Below are 18,340 nucleotides of genomic sequence, written 5' to 3'. Positions count from 1 at the left end.
TAGGAAAAATGTCTTTTGGCTCATATCTCATGATGCGTTTTGGGTAGAAACAAAATTCCACTATCTCTGGAATCCATGGGTCAAGACGAATGCATCGCACCCTATGCCGTCATATTCTGACTTGAGGATTTTCCGCCATTTTGAATTTTGTTAAAATCAAAGAAATTCGATGGCAACCCATAGAACCGTATGACTAGAGGTTTTCAAATTTGGCAGACTGATTCTAGGCACCCTCAAGGGTCTTGTGACCAAATTTCAACTCACCACCTCAAACTCTCTAGCGCCACCAACAGGTCAAATTCGCAGGTACATTTCTGGTTGTTACTTTTGAACCATACGTCTGATCGTCAAAAGCTTAGTATCTCTGGAATGCTTGGGTCAAAATGAATCCAACGCGCCCTGTTTCGTCATATTGCACCTGGTAGATTTTCCGCCATTTTGAATTATGTGAAAATCAATTAAAATGCTACTCCTCCCTCAGTTTTTGACCATTTTCTCCCAAATTTGGTCCATAGCAACGGTGGAGGAAACTGCACAAGAATCTTACACGGATTTTCGAATTTCATAAGCGTTTGGCTGTGGCAGCCAATCAAATTTGGCTGCACAGACGCGAAAGAGGATGTGTGCTCACATCTCGGCCGCCCTTTGGCAGATCTTAACGAAACTTGGTGGCATTATGACAGACACCACCAGAAAGGTCCCCAAAAAACGTGGACCAACTTGGCCGCTAGGGGGCGCTATAACTAGCAAAAATGAATTTTGGCTCATATCTCATGATGCGTTTGGGCTAAAAACAAAATTCCACGATCTCTGGAATCCTTGGTTCAAGCCGAATCCATCGCACCCTATCACGTCATATTCAGCCTTGAGGATTTTCCGCCATTTTGAATTTTGTTAAAATCAATGAAATTCTATGGCAACCCATAGAACCGTCAGACGAGAGGTTGAGAAATTTGGCACACTGATTCTAGGCTCGCTCAAGGTTCTTGTCAGCAAATTTCAACTCACCGCCTCAAACTCTCTAGCGCCACCAACAGGACAAAGTTGGAAGTACATTTCTGCTTGTTACTTTTGAACCGTACGGCTGATTGTCAAAATCTTAGTATTGCTGGAATCCATCGGTCAAACCGAATCCAACCTATCCTATCTCGTCATATTGCACCTGGTAGATTTTCCGCCATTTTGAAATTTGTTAAAATCATGTAAATTGCTACTCCTCCCTCAATTTTTGACCAAATTTGCCCAGACTTGGTTGATAGCATCATTGCACCAAGCCGCACAAAATTTATCCTCAGTCTTTTGAAATTTTTAAACTGTTTGGCCGCAGCAGCCAATGAAACTCAGCTGCGAAGATGTCAAACAGGATGTGAGCTCATATCTCGGCAGCCCTTTGACATTTCTTAACCAACCTTGGTGGGATTATGCCCCACCCCTCCGCAAGCTCTCCTACCAAATTTGGTGCACATTGGCCATTAGGGGGCGCTATAACTATACAAAATATATTTTGGCTCATATGTCATTGAGCTCATATGTCAGCAGTCTTCTAGCACACACACACACACACACACACACACACACACACACACACACACATACACACCAAGTACACTTGAAGTAATTTCAGCCATCACAGTCAATCGAATTTGATGATGAAGCCGCCGAACAACAAATGACCTTGTATCTCAGTCAAACGATGGTATATCGACATGAAACTTCTTGTGTGTGCTCGTGACCATCTGTCTGGCCCAAATGCATTCTGCGAGCCTGACGACTAGGCTCATAGCTTGCTTGGCCCCCTCATTGCTGCTTGCAGCTATATTTATTATTATTATTCAACGTTCTTCCGCCTCTGCAAGTCTATGGCAGCCCATAGAACCGTCTGGTAAAAAGTTGGGAAATTTTGCACACTGATTCTAGACAGGGTCAACATTACTCTCAGCGAATTTCAGGCCTCTATCTCAAACACTTTAGCGCCACCAACAGGTCAAAGTTGCAGGTACATTTCTGCTTGTAACTTTTGAACCGTTGGTCCGATTTTCAAAAACTTGGTGTCCCTGGAGTCCTTGGGTCAAGACGAATCCAAAGCACCACATGACGTCATTTTCCGCCCATATAGTTTTCCCGCCATTTTGAATTTTGTGCAAATCACTTAAAACGCTTCTCCTCCCTCAATTTTTGAACAATTTCTCCCAAACTTGGTAAATCGCAACATTGGACTAAGCTTCACAGGAAACATACCCGGTTTTTAGAATTTCTTAAGCGTTTGGCCGTGGCAGCCAATCAAATTTGGCTGCGAAGACGCAAAACAGGAAGTGTGCTCATATCTCGGCCACCCTTTGGCGTATCTTAATGAAACTTGGTGGCCTTCTGCAACACCCCTCCCCAAAGGGCAACAACAAATTTGGAACAAATTGGCTGCTAGGGGGCGCTATAACTAGCAAAAATGTCTTTTGGCTCATATCTCATGATGCGTTTGGGCTAGAAACAAAATTCCACTATGTCAGGAATCTCTGGCTCAAAACGAATCCATCGCACCCTATGACGTCACTTTCTGCCTTGGGGATTTTCCGCCATTTTGAATTTTGTTAAAATCAATGAAATTCTATGGCAACGCATAGAACCGTCTGATTAGAGGTTTTTAAACTTGGCACACAGATTCTAGGCTGCCTCAAGGATCTTGTCACCAAATTTCAACTCAGCACCTCAAACTCTCTAGCGCCACCAACAGGTCAAAGTCGCGGGTACATTTCTGCTTGTTACTTTTGAACCATACGTCTGATCATCAAAATCTTAGTAGTGCTGGAATGCTTGGGTCAAATGGAATCCAACGCACCCTGTCTCGTCATATTCCACCCAGGAGATTTTCCGCCATTTTGAATTATGTGAAAATCAATTAAAATGCTTCTCCTCCCTCAATTTTTGACCAATTTCTCCCAAACTTGGTAGATGGCAACTGGGGACGAAGCTGCACAAGAAACATACCCGGTTTTTAGAATTTCCTAAGCGTTTGGCCGTGGCAGCCAATCAAAATTGGCTGGCAGATGCAAAACAGGAAGTGTGCTCATTTCTCGGACAACCTTTGGCATATCTTAACAAAACTTGGTGGCTTTATGCAACACCCCTCCCCAAAGGGCAGCAAAAAATTTGGAACAAATTGGCTGCTAGGGGGCGCTATAACTAGGAAAAATGTCTTTTGGCTCATATCTCATGATGCGCTTTGGCTAGAAACAAAATTCCACTATGTCAGGAATCCTTGGGTCAAGACGAATCCATTGCACCATATGACGTCATATTCTGACTTGAGGATTTTCCGCCATTTTGAATTTTGTTAAAATCAATGAAATTCTATGGCAACGCATAGAACCGTCTGACTAAAGGCTTTTAAACTTGGCACACTGATTCTAGGCTGCCTCAAGGATCTTCTCACCATATTTCAACTCAGCACCTCAAACTCTCTAGCGCCACCAACAGGTCAAATTTGCAAGTACATTTCTGCTTGTTACTTTTGAAGCATACGTCTCATCATCAAAATCTTAGTATCCCTGAAATGCTTGGGTCAAAAGGAATCCAATGCGCCCTGTCTCGTCATATTCCACCCAGTAGATTTTCCGCCATTTTGAATTATGTGCAAATCAATTAAAATGCTTCTCCTCCCTCAATTTTTGAATAATTTCTTCCAAACTTGGTAGATGGCAACTGGGGATGAAGCTGCATAAGAAACATACCCGGTTTTCAGACTTTCATAAGCGTTTGGCCATGGCAGCCAATCAAAATTGGCTGGCAGATGCAAAACAGGAAGTGTGCTCATTTCTCGGCCACCCTTTGGCGTATCTTAAGAAAACTTGGTGGCATTATGCGCCACCCCTCCCGAAAGGGCAGCAAAAAATTTGGAACAAATTGGCTGCTAGGGGGCGCTATAACTAGGAAAAATGTCTTTTGGCTCATATCTCATTATGCGTTTTGGCTAGAAACAAAATTCCACTATGTCAGGAATCCTTGGCTCAAGCCGAATCCATTGGACTCTATGACGTCATATTCTGACTTGAGGATTTTCTGAAATTTTGAATTTTGTTAAAATCAATGAAATTCGATGGCACCCCATAGAACCGTATGACTAGAGGTTTTCAAATTTGGCAGACTGATTCTTGGCTCCCTCAAGGGTCTTTTTACCAAATTTCAACTCAGCACCTCAAACTCTATAGCGCCACCAACAGGTCAAAGTCGCAGGTACATTTCTGCCTGTTACTTTTGAACCATACGTCATATCGTCAAAACCTTAGAATCGCTGAAATGGTTGGATCACACCGAATCCAACGCGCCCTGTCGCGTCATATTGTGCCTGGTAGATTTTCCGCCATTTTGAATTATGTGGAAATCAATTAAAATGCTTCTTCTCCCTCAGTTTTTGACCAATTTCTCCCAAACTTGGTAGACAGCAACTGTGCACGACGCTGCACAAGAATCTTACACGGATATTACGAATTTCATAAGGGTTTGGCCATGGCAACCAATCAAATTTGGCTGCACAGATGCGAAAGAGGATGTGTGCTCACATCTCGGCCTCCCTTTAGGCTATCTTAACGAAACTTGGTGGCATTATGCCAGACACCACCACAAAGGTCCCCAAAAAACTTGGAACAACTTGGCTGCTAGGGGGCGCTATAACTAGGAAAAATGACTTTTGGCTCATATCTCATGATGCCTTTGGGCTAGAAACAAAATTCCACTATCTCTGGAATCCTTGGCTCAAGCCGAATCCATCGCACCCTATGCCTTCATATTCAGCCTTTAGGATTTTCTGCCATTTTGAATTTTGTAAAAATCAATTAAAATGCTTCTCCTCCCTCAATTTTTCACCAATTTCTCCCAAACTTGGTAGATAGCAACTTTGGACTAAGCTGCACAAGGGCATTACCTGGCCCAAGTGCATTCTGCTGGCCTTCCGACTAGGCTCATAAGCTGCTTGGCCCCCACATTGCTGCTTGCAGCTATATTATTGGAATATATATTTTTCTGGATACGAATTAAACACAGCTACAATTTGGAAAACATTTTTAAACAAAAACACAGCCGAGAACATTTCACACTACAGACCTGGATTAAAAGTGAAGGGTTATCAAAATTGTCAATAAAACATTTCTCAGTCAAAATAAGTAAAATATAGGGAAAGTGTCATTGAATGAAATGTGTGGCACCCAGCTCTACTGCTGAGGTTCCTGACAAAGAGCTGCTTTCAATAATGATCAATTTTTAAACAACATGCCACAATTTTTAAATATAAAATGTTAAAATATACCCCCCCCCCCCCCAACACCACCATCATGTATATTGGACAGTAGGCTAATGGGCCAAAAGAACCTGTTATTTCACAGTTTGTGACGCTGCCAACAATCAGCCAGATCAGAGGCAAGAGTATGGGCAAAATTGATGTTTTTTTCTTTTAAAATCTGGAAATATCGTAACCGACCAGCCTCCCCTGTTTGAAAGACTACCAGCCGCCACTGTTCCAAACTAAGAGGACTTATGTCAAAAAATGATCTGGAAAAACTTATACATGCCTTCATCTCTAGTAGGGTTGACTACTGCAATGGCCTTTTCACAGGCCTGCCAAAAAAGACCATCAAACGACTTCAGGTGATTCAAAATGCAGCAGCTAGGGTTCTCACACGAACAAAAAGAACAGAGCACATTACTCCAATTCTAAAGTCCCTTCACTGGCTTCCAGTAAGCTACAGAATTGACTTTAAAGCATTGCTGCTGGTGTACAAATCTCTAAATGGTACAGGGCCCAGTTACCTCTCTGATATGTTGCAGCAGCCTAACCCAATCAGATCTACCAGATCACAGCAGCAAAATTTACTGGTAAAACCTGTTGTTAAAACAAAGTGTGGTGAAGCAGCTTTTAGCTACTATGCAGTACAGCTATGGAACCAACTCCCAGAGGACATCAAAAATGCTCCTGCTGTTGTCAGCTTCAAATCTAGACTAAAGACCAAGCTGTTCTCAGATGCTTTCTGCTAACTGATAAATATCATCATCTTTACATGTTTTAAACTTTACTTAACTTTTACAGTCTCTGCATGTTTTAAAATTTTATTCTGCTGTTTTTTACTGAACTTTTACTTCATTTTATTTTATTTCTACTATTGTTTAATTCTTATTTTTTTCTTTTCTTCCCCCTTTATTTTATGTAATTTTATTTTCTATTGTTTACTGTTTTGCCTTTACCTCTGTAAAGCACATTGAACTGCCACTGTGTATGAAATGCGCTATATAAATAAACTTGCCTTGCCTAGTAGAACAGTGCACCACCACTCCAGGGTCTGCTAAATCTTTCTGAAGGTCTTTTGCAGTCAAACAGGGTTTTTTTATTTGCCTTTCTAGCAATCCAACGAGCAGATCTTTCAGAAAGTTTTCATCTTCCAGACCTCACCTTTCTCTCCACTGTTTCTGTTAACTGCCATTTCTTAATAATAATACAATCTGAGGAAACAGCTACCTGAAAACACTTTGCTATGTTCTTGTAGCTTTCTCCTGCTTTGTGAGCATCAATTATTTTATTATTCATAATGTGAAGGAGTTGCTTTGAGGAGCCCATGGCTGTTGATTTTAGGGACAGGTTTGAGGAGTCAGAGAATTTATATAGCTTTGAAATCTGCATCATCTGACCTTTCCTAACGAAGAATTTGAACAAGCCATAGCTCAAGAAGCTAATTAAGGTCTGGAACCTTGGTGAAAGTTACCTGAGAGCTCAAATGTATTGGAGTGCCCAAACTTTCGCATGGTGTTCCTTTTCTTTTTTCCACTCTCCAATTGTACAAAACAAAAATAATACACACATCCTGCAGAAAACGCTGAAAAGAAATGTGTCGTCTTTACCTTTATGCCTTTTGGTGATCAGTTCATCTTCTGCTCACTTAACTATTCACAGTAACAGACATTTTCAACAAGGGTACCCAAACTTTTGCATGCCACTGTATTGCGGTGACTGACTTTATCTAATTTAAAATTAGATAAAACACGAATAGCATAGTCTGCAAACCAATAGTACAGAAAAACAAAATATACTCTAAAGTAGAAGATATAAAATACACCCTTGCAGAATGCCTATAGAGAGCCATCCAGGGGAAAGAAATTATACCCTGTGGCCAGAAGAGTGATATTTAAATGCATAAAACTAAAAAAACCTCATGCTAATAATTGCATCAAATATTAAAAAAAATGTAATCACATGAGCATTATCACAGGTAATTTGATATCACCGATCAGTACTGGTAAAAATACAAAAAATACAACTGTAAATAGTCTAATAAAGTGGCACTGGAAAACCCTGAGAAAGGTGAACGACTCAAGGCGTCATTTGATGGAACAGGAAAAACCCCTTTGTTATGTCACAGTAGCAACAAAAAGGCTCTTCAAGAACGTGAACATTGAACCAACTTTTACTGAGACAGATCCTGCATTATGGGAAGAAAATGAAAATTTCAAAGCAGCCAAAAACATTATTGACCTCTTCAAGTTGTGAGTGTTACAGCCGAAAGAGCTGCAGCTCTCAGAGACCTTGACCAAAGATGAAAACCAGTATCAGTGTATAATCCAGAGTGAAACAACACAGGGGATTATTCCCCAATATTCAAGTCTACTTTGTCAATATTCTTAATATGTATCATTGGTATTTACAATTAAGAGTAAACTGTAATACAGTGGTGCTTGAAAGTTTGTGAACCCTTTAACGTTTTCTATATTTCTGCATAAATATGACCTAAAACAACATCAGATTTTCACACAAGTCCTAAAAATAGATAAAGAGAACCCAGTTAAACAAATGAGACAAAAATATTATACTTGGTCATTTATTTATTGAGGAAAATGATCCAATATTACTGTAGAGCTCTCTGAAGTGTGGGTGGAGCACAGAGGACGGCAGGAAAAAGCTTCAGGTACTAATAGGCTTTTTATTGCCAGACTTTTCAGTATAACAGCCTAGTTTTATTCTGCTAGAGAGACACATACGCTGTGTTCTTGTCCCGGGATGAGCTCCCCTCTGCCTCCTTAAATAGGGCACAGTTACTGGGAAGACACACAAACAGGTTAATTACCGTCAGGTGTAGTGATTCTGCCACTCACCTTCCCTGGCTCCGCCCTCCCGTCACAGACCGGCGCTTGACCACGCCCCCGCTGCCACAATTACATATCTGTGAGTGGCAAAAGTATGTGAACCTTAAGGATTAACAGTTAATTTGTAGGTGAAATTAGAGTCAGGTGTTTCCAATCAATGGGATGACAATCAGGTGTGAGTGGGCACCCTGTTTTATTTAAAGAACAGGGATCTATCAAAGTCTGATCTTCACAACACATGTTTGTGGAAGTGTATCATGGCACAAACAAAGGAGATTTCTGAGGACCTCAGAAAAAGCGTTGTTGATGCTCATCAGGCTGGATAAGGTTACAAAACCATCTCTAAAGAGTTTGGACTCCACCAATCCACAGTCAGACAGATTGTGTACAAATGGAGGAAATTCAAGACCAATATTACCCTCCCCAGGAGTGGTCGACCAACAAAGATCACTCCAAGAGCAAGGCGTGTAGTAGTCGGCGAGGTCACAAAGGACCCCAGGGTAACTTCTAAGTAACTAAAGGCCTCGCTCACATTGGCTAATGTTAATGTTCATGAGTCCACCATCAGGAAAACACTGAACAACAATGGTGTGCATGGCAGGGTTTCAAGGAGAAAGCCATTGCTCTCCAAAAAGAACATTGCTGCTTGTCTGCAGTTTGCTAAAGATCACGTGGACAAGCCAGAAGGCTATTGGAAAAATATTTTGTGGAAGGATGAGACCAAAATAGAACTTTTTGGTTTAAATGAGAAGTATGTTTGGAGAAAGGAAAACACTGCATTCCAGTATAAGAACCTTATCCCATCTGTGAAACATGGTGGTGGTAGTATCATGGTTTGGGCCTGTTTTGCTGCATCTGGGCCAGGATGGCTTGCCATCATTGATGGAACAATGAATTCTGAATTATACCAGCGAATTCTAAAGGAAAATGTCAGGACATCTGTCCATGAACTGAGGCCCTGTCCACACGGCAACGGATTCAGGTGACTCCGATACAATTGCTTATCGTTTAGGCCTGGCGTCCACACGGCACCGGCGTTTTGGGTGCCCAAAACGCAATCTTTTTGAGAACGGGTTCCAGAGTGGAAAGATCTGGCAACGTTGCCGTTGTGAAGTCGTCTGGATGAGTAGAACGGATTTGTTTACGATGACGTCACAACCACATGACTGTGAGTGCTTCACGCCGGGTAGAAGTGTAACGAATATCACCAGGAAAAAGCCTTACAGAGCACTAGTGAGAGTGAAACACGAGCTTGGATATTATTATTATTATTATTATGTTCAGTGTTAGTTCACAGTAGTAATGCAAGAAGCAGAATAGTGACAGTAATAGTGAAGCAAAAACATGCAATTGTACAAACACTGCAGCTCTACAGCAAAATATTCATTTATGAAATGGTCTGATTCTTAACACCAGTAGTGCCAATGATCTTCTCATTGTGATGCGAGTTGTCAACAAATCCTATAACTTGGTTCATGAAACGCGCTTACAAAATATTTTCACTGTGAATATTTATTGTGTAATGGTGCAATCCCGCCAGCAAAAATAGGGGAAAAAAGGAGCGATCTCACCTCTTCAGATGTTGATTTAAGTCCGACAAGAGGAGCAAATTAATCCAATTTATTCCGGACCATTAAAGACGCCGCCTTCCGCGTAGAATCATACGTCATCCTCGCCGCCATATTGGAGAGGTCAAAGCGGAGAATAAAGATTAGCTGCGTTTAACTGTACCAACAGGTTTACCGTCCAAACGAGATCATATGGGATTACCTTTCACAGGTGAGAAACAACAAATTAATTCCATCAACTTGTATCATTCACTTTATTCCGGACCATTGAAGACGCCGCCTTCCGCGTAGAATCATACGTCATCCTCGCCGCCATTTTGGAAAGGTCAAAGCGGAGAATAAAGATTAGCTGCGTTTAACTGTACCAACAGGTTTTCTGTCCAAACGAGATCACATGGGATTACCTTTCACAGGTGAGACTGGAAAAATACTTTTCATTGTATTTGGTCATTATAATGTAATTTTACAAACAGATTTTCCTGACTTTGTGGCTAATATGAAGTCTCACGCATAATAGTTTATGCGCATGCGTCGTTACTTCTTCTATTGTTCTGGTGTCTCCGAAGGGACCGTCTTACAGCGCCCCTAGAGGTGTGGCATGTGTATTGCATCGTTTTCAGCAAGCGTTGCGTTGCCATATGGACCTGATATTTTACTGATTGTTGCCCATTTGGACGCGATATATTTTTAAATAACATCTCGTTGCCGTTGTCGTGTGGATGTAGCCTGAATCTCAAGAGAAGGTGGGTCATGCAGCAAGACAATGACCTTAAGCACACAAGTCGTTCTACCAAAGAATGGTTAAAGAAGAAGAAAGTTAATGTTTTGGAATGGCCAAATCAAAGTCCTGACCTTAATCCAATCAAAATGTTGTGGAAGGACCTGAAGCGAGCAGTTCATGTGAGGAAACCCACCAACATCCCAGAGTTGAAGCTGTTCTGTATGGAAGAATGGGCTAAAATTCCTCCAAGCCGGTGTGCAGGACTGATCAACAGTTACCGGAAATGTATAGTTGCAGTTATTGCTGCACAAGGGGGTCACACCAGATACTGAAAGCAAAGGTTCACATACTTTTGCCACTCACAGATATGTAATTTTGGATCATTTTTCTCAATAAATAAATGACCAAATCTAATATTTTTGTCTCATTTGTTTAACTGGGTTCTCTTCATCTACTTTTAGGACTTGTGTGAAAATCTGATGTTGTTTTAGGTCATATTTATGCAGAAATATAGAAAACGTTAAAGGGTTCACAAACTTTCAGGCACCACTGTACATCTGAATGCTGCCACCTTTTCTTTGTCTTGTAATAAAATAATTTTTTTTTTTTGTATTAAATAGAATAATTTAAGAGGGTGAGATTACATTTTCAATTTTTTTGAAAAACACAATTTATGAGCACAAGTTTAGTACTGTTTTTGGGTTGTTGTTTTTTTTATTTGCTAATGACAGTCTGTTTGGGTCATAGCTGACCCCAGTATAAAATGAACTATTTCTGCCTATGTAACTTGTTAAAAGGAATCACTATTAAAATCCGTTTGTGTGGGGACCAGAATACAAAGGGATCCATATCCAGAAAAATAAGGGAACTTTATTCTGCAGATTTTCAGCAGGCAGACAACTCGTATGCAGACATACAGTACGTAGTATCCTTTATAGATTTTAACTGAGAATTGATCTATCCTACCTCACATTGAAACCTTCAAAGAGTGGCATATAGACTTGGTGAAATTGAGTTGCAGAAACCAGCTACCCTCTGAAAGGTGAGATCTACCTCAGAAAACAGCCTGGCAACCAACAGGAAGTTGGACGAGGGGCTTGAGGGGTAAGAGATCTTGTGGAATCATTTTGCAAGCAACAGAAATATAACTTCACCTCCATCCCAGTTGCTGACAAACTTCTAAATGATGTTGGAACTGTGAGATCTAAAAGAAGACAGATGTCCCTGAGGTGATGAGAGCAAATGTTGCCAGAGATGTTGCATGGTCATTTTTTGGTTTTCATTGGTATCACATCTTGGATGCCTACACACCAGCTAAAGGAAAGGCTGTCTGTAATTTCCAACAAGCCTCAAGTCATCCAGCATTAAAAATGCCACCAAGAGTGGTGCTGGCAATCTGAACCATCTCACTGTAATGCACACAACAAGATCCAAGATCAAACGATGGCCTATGGTGCTGTTCTTCAACAAGACTGACATTAGTCAACATCTGGATGGAGAATTACCCTGACTGGATGAATCCAGAGGTTAGCAGAAGGAGTTGAGCATTTTTTAAATAATTAGGATCATACCATAAATAAAAGGTCCAATCTCAAATCCCAGCTCTGCAGACTTCCATCTGAGCAATAGTGCACATCCAACTTTTCTTAGAAGTAACTTCAGCATATCTCACCTTTTTCATCTTTTCAAAATGTTTGATTAAATTTTCAGAACCCATGTCCCCACCTGCTGAAACAGAAACCACTTTACAAGCAATGATTGATCTAAAGTCTTCTAAAGGTTAATGCATTCTTTTACATCTTTTCCACACAAGTCAGTTTGTAACATCACCAAAGTGGCCAAGTGTGTTCGTGTGATAGATGAGCCCTTATTAATTGATGTTAATCTATTTGATGGTTTTAAAAAACTTGCCCGAAAGAAAGATTTAAGATTTTAAACTTCGCTGTAGGCCTACTCAATCTCTTCCCCCCCCCCATTTGTGTTTAAACTGGCATATTTTTCAGGATATTTTCCAAACATCCCTGCAATTCCTCCACAGCTTGATTGATCTCTCCTATAGAGATCTTGCAGTCACGTGACCGGAAAGTACACAACCGCCATCTTGTCGGTCAAAAACACTGCTGAATACTGCTGCACTCGTGTGCAGAATGGATCAATTTCAACCGACGGACTACACGGCTCATTTTTCTAATGAACAGATAACTAGATATATGTCTAAAATAAACGATCTACAGATTTGTGACCCTTATGGCTTACCGGACGGAGTTTTCACGACCGGATTTTGAACTGCCAGCGGAATACCCGGACGTGTATAATTACCTCATTAACTTTCCCTCGCTGTTCAGTGGTGAAGCACTGCGTGCTTATAAATCTCTGGACAGTTATCTTTACAGAAATTCAGGATTTGTCAGCGACTCAGATGTGGCATCTTGTAAACAAGAATCCTCATTGGATGGGTAAGTCACTTAAGTATTGAGTATAGCACTGACCAGCCGATTATAGAATAGAATAAGGTAATTCCAGCTCGTCCGTCTTGTTTACATGGATCTGGCATTGGAGAGGTAGAGGCTTGGCAGTGGAGATTTGAGTAGCTGTTTTCTGAGCTTAGTCAACAGGCCGGCTCTACAGCTTCGCTTTTGCTTCCGCTCCTGGCACCGCCTCCTTCGTTTTGCTTCCGATAACAATCCACGGAGACCCCGCTGGTCTCGCTATCTCGTCCGGAATGTTTTTTTTTTTTTTTCTCGTCCAGAATGTTGTGCATGCGATGGAAATCGCTACAAACCGTCATTTTCTGCTGGAAACCAATGTCCAGTAAGTCCATACGGTTGTAGTGGATATTGAAGTCCGGTACAGACGAACAACACACAAAAATACACACAAAAAACATAAACGTGCACAGGTAGGGAGAGCTTGTAGCCGCAGCTGTTGTAGTAGAATTGTATATAGTAGGGTTTTCCAGAAGAAAAAGTAGAAGTAAAAGCAGAAGTAGAACCAGAAGTAGAAGGCGGAATATGGCGTTTGACCGACAAGATGGCGTCTGTCACAATCTGGATCGGCTGTGACGTCACATGCAAGTGCTCCATAGGGGATAACTAGCAGGTTACCTGGGTTTTGCAAAATTCTGGGTTACCCCCAGACTTCCATGTCAAATTTGGTGAAGATCCATCAAGAAATGGTATTGTTAACCCAAGACAAACAAAAATCCAAACATCTACCACCCAGGGGCCCACTGGGGCCCAAATATGAACGTGCCAAGTTTAGTGAAGATGTGTCGAGAGTGTGTGTTGATAAATGTAACGTGAAAGACATTGAAGGATGGGGTGGGTGAATGTTGTGCCCCCCAGGGACCTCCCTGGGACCCATACATGAATTTTGTTTATATCTGCAAAATTCCGGGTCATCCTCAGACCTACTTGCCAAATTTGGTGAAAAGCCGTCGAGAAATGGCGACGTTAACTCAAGACAAATAAACTTTGCCGCTTATTATATAGAAGATAATGAGTTAATGTTTTTTTATACGTAGAGAGTACATCACCTTTGGGATAAAAACCAAAAGCCAAAGACCAACAGTCCATCAAATTTATTTCTAAGCATGCTCATCTATGGAGCATCAAATTAACCTTGGGAACAAGACAAATAAATATATAAAGCAAATCAAGTCAGTCATTCATGTTTTTAGAAGGATCATATTAGAAGCACAGTTAATGTATACAATGTTCCAGGTGTCCGAGTAATGCAGTTTTTCAAAAACAAATTCATTTACTTATGTTTGCATTTATTGTGCCTATTTTACATACCCTAATGAGCTGTATTGCTCTTTAACCATCATTTTGTACGCAATATTCTTATTATTGCAAAATTAATACACCGTGAAGTGGTAAGCACTCCAAGTGTCCATTATAGAGAGGGAGGGAACTGGGGGTGGGGGGGCAGACAGACAAACAAAAACAAACAAACCGATAGATGACCTTTTAATCTGATCACCCAGTCTGATCTTTATTGTTGTCGTCTTCCTTGGATGTATTTTCAGGATCACAGCCTTCCTGTAGTTTCTCTGTGCCTTCGGTGTTTTGCATGGGTTCTTCTGACGGAGGTTCCTCCTTTGGAGGACTTTTATTAGGAGGTTCTGCGTCGTCCTTTGCCACAGGGGCTTCTGGAGAGTGTGGTTTTGGTGACTCAGTTGCAGTTTCTGCAGTATCTTTCAGTGATGGAGCAGCTGGAGCAGCTGGAGCAGGTTCTTCCGCCTTTACATCTGGAAAGGTCTGATCTGGATACAAGTGTTTCAGTTGCTCTTCAAAATAACTCTCCAGGTTCGCTCCGACACTGGACATCTCTGTGTCCTCCTACAACAATGTGTAAACAAACATACAGGAGTCAATCATTCAATCCATTATGCACACTGCCATGTTATTACTAATGTTCAATGTGTGGCATTATAAATTAGACACATACTTTAATACTACACATTCTATCCACATTCAATGGATATGAGCAATTTGTGCGCTCTGATTGGCTACTCGACTACTAGGCTATCAGCTCATATACCATGAATTGAGAGAAACAAAATTGCGGAGCGTTTTGCTGAACCAACCGAGGACGAAATAAAACTCTACTCGAAATATATATATTTTACCCCCCCCCCAAGAATTATTATTGTAGCATTTTTCACAAATTGGTACCGTCATTTCACTGGTTTGCAAGTATTAAAATTTGTTGAATTTTTTTAGACTGGTTCAAAAGCTCAAAGAAGTTTGAAAATTACATCACTGAAATGTCCAAGGAAGAATTAAATAAATGTCTAAAGCTATTCTATACCTCAGCACGATAGCAAAATGCCACTTCCTACAATAAATAACACTAAAAAGTCAGTTTGTGCAGCCATCGATAGGTTAAGAAGTCTGCCTAAGCAGAAATATACAAAATGTCTGACAAAATTAGTTTATATTTTATTGAATTTACAAAAAATAAAAATGCTCCGTTTCTCAAAATCCAGTGAATGTGGATATAATAAAAATTATTCCACTCAATCTCCTCGTCCATGGCTTATAGCCGATCAGCTCATGTACGACTCGATTTCATGGAAAAATCGTTAATTAGACTGAAATAATACAATTCTTTAATGAACAAGAATTCAATTACAGTTTTAAAGACAGCCTGGGTCTCTAGGAAAGAAGCCTAAATGTTTTATTTTAAGTTCGTTTCTTAGACAAGTATATTTTTTAAGTTTGTTACCTTGTTAACAGTTTCGGCGAGAATCTCCCGCCTTCTTCAGAAACAGTCACCAGATGTCGAGTGGTGACGTGCCTTATCAGCTGATGTTGCGTGCAGGAGGCGTGAACGTCCCGCCCAATTTGACAGGTAGTCCACGCCTCCTGCTGTCAGGTCGCTCCTCCAGGACGGCGCTCCAGGTGTGCGACAGTGCATACGCTCCCTCGTCCCGGTTCATCGTCCTCTGCGCCCGCTTGCGTATCTCCACTGCCTCTAAAATCCAACGCTGGAATCTATTTTCTTCAGCGCGAATGACTCTGGCCTCTTCCCAATTCATTATGTGATTTTGCCGTTTGCAGTGGTCTGAAATGGCTGATTTTAGGTTTTCTTGGTGTGCTTTTTCTTTTTCGGATCTTGTGAGTCTTCTTGTTGTTTCTTTTTCACATTCTAATTGGTGTTCTTTCCTTCGAGTATGGAAGCATCTGCCCGTTTCACCAATATAGATTTTATTACATGAACGGCAAGGGATTTCATATATGACGAAAAATATGGAAGAACATCTGAATGCAATACAAGAACAAGAGTTTTCAAAAACAAAAACACGCCATATTAAAAAACTGAACAGACTTATCAATAAGAAACAAAATAAATGCAAGGACAAGCAAACAAACGAAAACTGGATTTGCAACCTGTCTAAACACACACTAACAGCAGCAGAACGCACTATACTCTCACGGGGACTAAACTATGCCATCACACCAAATAAAATCCCGAATGAAGAATTCATATTAGCCACGGAACTAGCGTGCAACATGATACAGGACCAAGGACAGAAGGCCGCATTAAGGAACGAAATAGCAGGCATCCTCACCTCAGCTAAACCGCCACCCAGAAACATAACCAAACAGGAAATGGAAGCCATCAGAACACTCACAAAGAACAAGAAAATAACAATATTACCGGCTGATAAAGGGAGGACCACGGTTATCATGGACACTAATCAATACGAAAAACAAATGAATGAAATGCTCACGGACCCAAACACATATGAAGTATTAAAAAAAGACCCGACGGAGGAAAAGAAAAGAAGACTAAAGCTATTACTCAAACCGTTACTGGATGACAACAAAATCGATAAACAAACATACAACCACCTCATCCCCACAGCAAACATCACCCCCCGGATATACGGCACACCGAAAATTCATAAACCCGGAGCACCACTAAGACCCATAGTAGACAGTATAGGATCAGTTACTTACAACCTTTCCAAGACGTTGGCAGACATAATCAAACCACTCCTCGGACTTACGGAATACCACTGCAAAAACTCAAAACAACTGGCGAAAGAATTAAAGGAAATCAAGATAAAAAAGGATGAAGTGTTTGTATCGCATGACGTCATATCCCTCTTTACAAAAACACCGGTCACAAACACTCTCAACATAGTAGAAAACCGGTTAAAAGCAGACAGAACCCTGAAAAAACGCACAAAACTTACAGTACAGGACATAACAAAACTATTACATTTCATTTCCACTTCCACATTTTTCCAATTTAGAGGCATAATCTATAGACAGAAAGAGGGATTTGCAATGGGGGACCCGCTATCTGCCACTCTATGTAACTTTTTTATGGAGGATCTGGAAACCCGAGCCATAGAAACAGCACCGGATGACTGCAAACCTATCTTCTGGAAAAGATACGTTGATGACATTCTTGAAATAACCAAAACAGGCCACACACAACAACTCACGGATCATTTAAACTCCATAGACAAGACAGGCAACATAAAATTCACACACGAAGAGGAAACGGACAAGACAATAGCTTTTTTGGACTTAAAAATACACCACACAGAAGAAGGGAACATTAGAATTACAACATACAGAAAACCTACACACACCGACCAATATCTTCTCTGGACATCTGAACATCCCATCGCACACAAAATGTCAGTAATCAGAACACTATACGACCGAGCACAGAACATCACGGAGGAGAAAGACAGACAGGAGGAGGAACAACACATCCAACAGGCATTAAAAAACTGCCAATATCCACCGTGGGCAATTCGGAAAGGGAAATTACAGACACAAATAAAAGAAAATAAACAAACAAGAAAAAACACCGAAAAAACAAACCGAGGCTTTGTCACACTACCATCCATAAAAGGAGTCACAGAACGCATCCAACGATCCATGAGGAAATACCACATCAACACCCCGGTCAAACCATACAAGAACCTCCGACAGCTGCTAGTTCACCCCAAAGACAAAATACAACTGGACAATAAATGCAACGTCATATATGAAATCCCTTGCCGTTCATGTAATAAAGTTTATATTGGTGAAACGGGCAGATGCTTCCATACTCGAAGGAAAGAACACCAATTAGAATGTGAAAAAGAAACAACAAGAAGACTCACAAGATCCGAAAAAGAAAAAGCACACCAAGAAAACCTAAAATCAGCCATTTCAGACCACTGCAAACGGCAAAATCACATAATGAATTGGGAAGAGGCCAGAGTCATTCGCGCTGAAGAAAATAGATTCCAGCGTTGGATTTTAGAGGCAGTGGAGATACGCAAGCGGGCGCAGAGGACGATGAACCAGGACGAGGGAGCGTATGCACTGTCGCACACCTGGAGCGCCGTCCTGGAGGAGCGACCTGACAGCAGGAGGCGTGGACTACCTGTCAAATTGGGCGGGACGTTCACGCCTCC

General features: G+C 41.1%; 1 protein-coding gene across 5 annotated transcripts in view; it reads right to left on the bottom strand.

Annotated features, from left to right (window-relative positions):
- Nucleotides 1-13,972: 13,972 nt before the first annotated feature.
- Nucleotides 13,973-18,340, bottom strand: part of trim24 (tripartite motif containing 24) — a 43,107-nt gene continuing 38,739 nt past the window's right edge. For 4 of the 5 annotated variants that reach the window (XM_060903093.1, XM_060903094.1, XM_060903095.1 and 1 more), the window contains exon 18: nt 13,973-14,750. In XM_060903093.1, coding sequence (XP_060759076.1) covers nt 14,388-14,750 — 363 coding nt within the window. In that variant the 3' untranslated portion in view covers nt 13,973-14,387. The remainder of the gene's footprint in view (nt 14,751-18,340) is intronic. The other variant, XM_060903097.1, reaches the window with a different exon arrangement.

Source organism: Neoarius graeffei, chromosome 21 (genome assembly GCF_027579695.1).
Source record: "Neoarius graeffei isolate fNeoGra1 chromosome 21, fNeoGra1.pri, whole genome shotgun sequence".
Classification (NCBI taxonomy): Eukaryota; Metazoa; Chordata; class Actinopteri; order Siluriformes; family Ariidae; genus Neoarius; species Neoarius graeffei.
This window is presented reverse-complemented; position numbering and strand designations above follow the sequence as displayed.